The 6890-nt window shown below is 32.5% G+C and overlaps 1 protein-coding gene across 1 annotated transcript; it reads right to left on the reverse strand.

Annotated features, from left to right (window-relative positions):
* Positions 1-742: 742 nt before the first annotated feature.
* On the reverse strand, positions 743-5910 carry LOC105365140 (uncharacterized). The gene is made up of 4 exons (XM_011503234.1): positions 5809-5910; positions 5147-5419; positions 1040-1300; positions 743-956 (listed from the first exon to the last, which is right to left on the reverse strand). The coding sequence occupies exons 1-4, from the start codon at positions 5908-5910 to the stop codon at positions 933-935; spliced, it is 660 nt and encodes a 219-aa protein (XP_011501536.1). The 3' UTR covers positions 743-932.
* Between the last annotated feature and the right edge of the window lie 980 nt (positions 5911-6890).

Genomic DNA, 6890 nt, shown 5'->3' on the forward strand with positions numbered 1-6890 from the left:
TATAATGTATTATTTGTACCGAGAATTTCATTTTTCATTTTTTCTCTATCGCTCTTTTATTATTTTATTTTTCTAGTCAATTTTTCACTCGAAACCGTGATTATTTTTGTTCGAGGTACGATAAATATGTGTCATTTTTCAATTCGACTGAATTACAAAGCTGGAAATGTCTAATTAATTGTAATTTTTAACTCGAATTATCAGTAAGTTTTTATGTACATACGCGTGTATACGCACGTACATACATACATGCATACACACGCGAGCATACGCGCGCATATGCACGCATACACGCGCCCACGCACACGCACACGCACACGCGCGCGCACACACACACACACACACACACACATATATATATATATATATATATTAATTTTATATTTGGCTTTAGCCACTGTTAGCGTGATTTAAGTATAAGAAAGTTTTTACATGTAATTTTTATGACTATCAAATTTATCGTTATACGCTAGTTTTATTTTCTTAGCTTCATTCTATTGTATGCGCCATTGTGGGACTGTAATTATCTGACTGACGAAGACAGTGGATCGGATTTAAAAACGGTTCTCGACACTTTGTAAATAAAAAATTATACATACAAATACAGCGAATAGGCAGAACCCGGAAGAGTTGTATTAATAAAACTGAACACTGGACACTAAATATAAAATGTTTTACATAAATTTGTTACTCCTTCACTCTCCTTATTTCATACATTAAACATGATGTGTTATTTTGCTCATTTAATTTTTATTTTCAACACTTAAGGTACGTAAAGCATATTGAAAAAGTTGAAATTATGTTTCTTACAAACATTTAAACAATGTTCCATGATGTCGATTAATAATTTTGATTAACCAATAACTAATTACAATGCTTATTTTTAGAATGGCCATTCGAACAAAATGCTCCTGTGTTATGATCTCATAATTTTATAAAGATGACCGTTTTGAGCCCTGTAAGAAAACTATTAATTGATAAAGTTTCAAATAATTTTAAAGTTAGTTAGTTAATGACAAATTATTGAGAAAAACATTACCTTTCTCATGTTCTTATTATAGTAATCTATAGCTTCAGTGACAAAAGCCGTGAGGTTTGTGAGTTCATTTTGAAAAATAGTCCTAGATGTATTGAAGAAAGGAAAATGCATAAAGTGCATAAATCGAGGATAAAAAAATAAACTGAGCAAAAAAAATAAAGCCATTCCCATGAAGCTGCTTATGCCTACTAGTAACGGATTCATGGCATTCATATCTTTCTTACTGCTTTTAGCTGGCACCGAGTCATATTTGAAATTGGGCTGAAAAGAAAAATGGTGTCATTTTTGCATATAACACAGATATTTTGCAATACTAATTTTAACGTATTGTATTGCTGTTCAGAAAAATTTGCAATTTGTAACCGGTATTTTTTTTTTTTTTTTTTTTAACCTAGCGTTCTCTTTACACAGTTATATAGAAGATATTTCATTATTCTATTATATTTGCATTATATACTATATTATTGTCGCTTGAATGATTTTCTTTAAAATTTAAAATATTTTACATTCTAAGTATCAAGGTTCCATACTTTTATGTATATATTCCTTTAAATCATTTTAAATTCTATTTATTTACATTTGATTATGCTTCACAAATTTTGATTATTCTAGCTAAAATATTTAATGTTTTTATATAGAATATGTTTTGAGCGATTGTTTTACCAAATATATATTCAAATATAAAATTGGTTATTTAAAATTATGCTTCGGAAATTCAAATTCATTTAAAATATTAAAATGTAAGATTGATAAAAATATCTTATATATCTCCATTTTAAATTGATAATATTTATACTTTATCATCATATATTGTACTCTGTCTTATTTAAAATTTTCTGTGAACTAATTATTTTCCACCGAAGGAAGGATGTTGAAAAAAATAAAATAACATCACATTTCATTCTAAATCTTACTAACTTACGCTATACGTATTTTATATAATCAATTTAAATATATATATATATATCGAATAACGATATAGCTGTAAATTAATATATAAATTTAAATTATGCATTATTTTCTTGACTATAGAAATAGTAAAAGAAACAGAAGTTTAGAAATACTAAAAGTAATAATTTATTATTTCATTCATCGGAATAATACTGTTAGGATTTCTTACAAGTACCATTCAAGAATCGTGATGCGATAGTATATAAGACTATTATTATTAGATGTTTTTCTTTTATATAAATATATTTTAAAAGTCTGCACATTTTTCAATAATAAATATTTATAATATTAATGTAAATTAATAATAATAGGCCTTGAGGATCTTAAATATGCAAATTGAGACCAAAAGAAAGAGAAAGCGAGGAAGAGAGAGAGAGAGAGAGAGAGAGAGAGAGAGAGAGAGATTAGATAGCGCAAAAAGTCTACACGTAAAATAGTTATTTGTGTGCGTTTTGCTTGTTTACAAAAAAATGTCTGCAGTAATAAACCCATCGTAATTTGTGCGGTAGAAATTACGTGTTCTGTTAGAAACTTTAATTATGTTTCTGCCAGGAGATGATTGCATCAATGCTCTCGCAGTAGTTCTATAGCAGAATTACAGTAGTTTCGTCCATTAGTTTAGACGATGAACACATAAGTACGTACGAAAATCTAATGCTCTTCAATGATTAGGTTTACGATTATAATTTTCATCTCCAATAAGATAGAAAGTTACTTGGATATGCTAGCAGCTCGATTAGGCTTACTGCTTACCATTTATCACGTATAACGGATAAAGGCTTTTGCCTGACACATTTCCTTGCAGGAACATAGACATTAATAAAAAAAAAACTAATATCCATGTAAGCTTTCCGTTTTAAAAACCAGAATAAATTTTTTCGATAGAATAAATATGTTTATTCCGTATTTATAAGTTTTTTTTTTACACATTTTTTACACATTTTGTACACACAGTAGTGGGGCTAAGTTTTTCATTTTGCCAACAAATTGAATTATAAAATTTTCTATTATATATTCTCAAGCGTAAGAATTTAATTATTATTATGTATTATAATGATGGAAATATTACTTTCTAATTTCATGCGATTAGTAGATAATTTAGAATATGACTAAAACAAAACAAAACTCGAATATCCTTTTTTCCTGTTTGCTTAGAAGAAATTATGTTAATCGATTAGTTGATATATTAACATTTGGCATTTATTATTTATGACTTATACGTTGAAGATAGATAGATAAAGCAACTTGTATTTTTTTTCAGGCATTGAAGAATTATTAAAATGCTTGATATAAAGTTTTTAAAGTAATGGCTATTAATTTTCAGATGTTTTAAATAAAATTTCCACTTATATACGTAAACTTATACCGCGACTTAATAATGTTTCGGGGATGTAGTTAAAATTTAACGGAATAATGTTTCTTGATATATATATATATATATATATATATATATACATATACATACAATATTTAAATAAATTATATAATCAAATTTAGTTCATAATTCCCAAGTTAATATGAATTATGTATTTTATAATCAGCTTTTCAAATTATTGTCATCTAAACTGACAACTATCACTCGTTCGTATATACAGATTAAAATTTATTACCACATGGAGCCATTTTAAAAATGTTCATTCGGACAAGGATACTTTATATTCAGAAATCTTTTAATCGAAATTTAACAAATTTAGCCAATTTAAGGTTCTGTAGTAATGGTAATTTCAACTTTTTAGATTAGAAAAACTTTGCTAGGATTTGCAATATTTTCAGATCTTATCGTACATTATATTTAATACGTATAAACATTTTTGCTAAAAGTTATTACAGCTGATAATATATATATATATATATGAATTTTTATAAAAAGGTGTACAGTTTTGAAAGCTTAATTTATGGCGCATTTTAAACGAAAGAATCTAAAAGTGCTTTAAATTTTAAATAGATTTTTCCAAGCCTTAACAAAAAGTACACTTTATTTAATGTTCTTTTCTTCAAATAAGTGCTCTTTAGATATATTGAGTTATATTAATATTAGTAACTTTTTGTTTCTTATTGTATTATCTTGAATATTTAAATTTTTTTTATAACTAATTTAAATTCAAAACGAGTCAGTGGATTATATAGCAGACTTACGAACTAAAATTAGAGAGTAAGACGATTTAAGATTGCGCATAATAGATACTTTTTTTTCTTATATTTTTACCCTTATGATTTAATTCTTAAAGTTATTTTCTTTTAATCTAAATTTACTAATAATTGAATGTCTTTTTATACATTAATTGTGTAATATATATATATATATATATTAACGTAAACATAAACATTAGTAAAATACAATCAAGCTGGCACTAGCCGTTCGATTTGCATAATGATTTATTTTCCAATTAATTGTAAAGATGAAATTCACCTGCTTTTATTTTAATTGCGACTTTTTTGATACACATAAATTATGCCCCATCTAAGAAAATCAGTTTTTGTATAACGTAAAAGTCACTTAAGCACTATAAGTTATTGTTATTTTCTTATTAATTGAAAGCGTATGCGGCACTTTATTACAATTATATATCTTGATCGTAATCTAATTTGCATTTATCAATATAGAGTTTTTTTTTTTTTTTTTTTTTTTTTAATATCACGCAGATGCCATAGACTGGCTGTTTACCGTTACTAATATCAATCGTACAAGCCAAGCAATCAGTTCTGATTTTCATGACGTGCAAAGATGTAATTTTTCTTCCACGTTAATTAAAAGCCCCATACCAGTTCCAAGCAGCTAATGAACCAAGCGCTTAAAAATTTTTCATTAAATCAAGCTCGATTATTTGCAAATAGTTAACCGAACGAATGGTCAAATTATGATTTACACGGTTCGTTATTATTATTATTATAAATTTATAGTTAAATGAAAGGAAGGCTTTATGTATATTCATATTTTGTTCGTGTTTGATGAGCATATGGAAAATGTGTACTTATCGGTATAATAAATGCTGTAGAAGTAATTTTTTATGAGTTAACTGCAACTACTCGGTGAGTATATAACTTTTGATACAGAGAGGCGAGTTCAAATCGTGATAAACGGAAGAAAATTTGAAGATAACCAATTGGTTAAGGCTGCAAGAGCCTACTAAACGTGCAATTAAGGAATGTCCATACCACTGTCCTATATCCATGCTGATTAGTCAGCTCATGATGAAAGGCTTGTAGCGGATAAAAGTAATAAGCGTACTGAAGATCTCCAGGATGCGGTCGATCAGCTACTTCGGTAAGCTCGTACCTGCCTCTCACATTTGGCATCTGCTGATTAAGCGTATTTATAAAAGGAGCGTACTTGACAGGAGTGCCCCGCTCAATGGCCCTCGTGTACATGCCGGCGAGCTCCGTGGGAGAGAAGCCGAGGACCGTCTCCTCGGGCCTCCTCGGGGTAACCTGTTGATCAATGCTATAGCTATAATGTTTATCCTCGCGTTTTCGCACCTCTTCCCCCACCCACCCACCCCTATTAAATAGGCTTTGAGAAATACCTGGTGCTGTTGTAGTAGTTGCTGTTGCTGTTGTAGTAGTTGCTGTTGCTGCTGCTGCTGCTGCTGCTGCTGCTGTTGTTGAAGTTGCTGCTGTTGCTGAAGTTGCAGTTGTTGCTGTTGCTGCTGCCGTTGCTGCTGCTGCTGCTGCTGCTGATGCTGCTGTAGTTGCTGCTGTTGCTGCTGCTCTAGTTGCTGCTGTCGATGATCATATTCCTCGTGTATGGGTACAGCGGTTGCTCGTCTATCTTGCACGGCCGGGGCCGGGAGCTCGTTCATCAGTCGCAACTCGCTTACGACGTTGCGGAGGTAAGCGTCGCTGCTCTCGTTGGCTGCACCAGGGTTCGCGATGAGGAACACGACGGCGATAAGGCCGCCAATGAGCCGACGCTCGCTCATTGCCCGCTGGAAGACGCTCGCGCCAAGACGACTGCCGCACACCCGGCGACGCTCACCTCGCCGCAGCTCCCGGAAAGCGCTTCCCTACTCCGGCATCCTTGTCCCAGAGAGACTCGTTAGCCTGGATATGTATCGGCGGCACTCGCGCTAAAAACTTTTTGCTCCCTCGGCCGGTACTCGCTTTCTCGCGCTCCCGTTTTTCAGCGGCGACCTTGAAGTGACCCGCGCCGCGGACTTTGCCGCCCGAGTGTTATTGCACGTGTAATCGGGGGCTCCAGCGTGCTCTCTAAGCCCGTTACCCTTGAGATATCGTTATGCCGTTCGATGAGCACTTGAGAGGCTCGAGCGTGACATGCGTCAGCCGCTGATATTCCGAGGAAGGCAACTGTTGCGTAAATTTTGCATTGCCTGACGAACGATGGCGCATCATCTTTATAATCAGTGCGCTCATATAAATCGGACCTGTCCACTGCCAATCTATTTGTCCATTATTGCCTACACTTATATATATATAGATATTATCGACGTGTTATGTTGCTCTTATTTTCCATGTGCCCGTGACACTGAGAACGATAGGCTATTAAGGCGTATTTCCAGTATCTAATAACAGACTATGATGATAATTGATTAATTTAATTTATAGCAAATATGAATTTAATGAGAATGGTTTTAATTTTTCTTTACTTTTACGAGCTCTTTCAATCTACCGAGTAAAATTGGCTATGAGCGCCAATTGTATTTTCTCCGAGTGTTCTGGGCTTTTGGATCGAGTCTTTTCGCTTGCTCCCCAATGAAACAAGGAATTGGCAATTTGCTCATTTTAGTCTTTAAACGCCGCTAAATTCCTCGTCTCTGGAAATTTTTATTGCCGACATCTTTATTCCGCAGGCAAGTTTCACGAGCGAAGCTTGATGGAATGTTTTTGATCTACATTCGATATCCGACCCAAATGCGATCATCCTACTTTATATTTAAATGAA

This window comes from Ceratosolen solmsi, unplaced genomic scaffold, assembly GCF_000503995.2.
Source record: "Ceratosolen solmsi marchali unplaced genomic scaffold, CerSol_1.0 scaffold45, whole genome shotgun sequence".
NCBI lineage: Eukaryota > Metazoa > Arthropoda > Insecta > Hymenoptera > Agaonidae > Ceratosolen > Ceratosolen solmsi.

Excerpts from the sequence above, each read along its gene's own strand:
- LOC105365140 (XM_011503234.1), bottom strand. The coding sequence starts at position 5,910 with ATGAGCGAGCGTCGGCTCATTGGCGGCCTTATCGCCGTCGTGTTCCTC. Across the intron at positions 1,301-5,146 it reads AGCATGGATATAGGACAGTG|CCCAATTTCAAATATGACTC; the intron begins GTATGGACATTC and ends TTTTCTTTTCAG. Across the intron at positions 957-1,039 it reads ATAATAAGAACATGAGAAAG|GGCTCAAAACGGTCATCTTT; the intron begins GTAATGTTTTTC and ends GTTTTCTTACAG.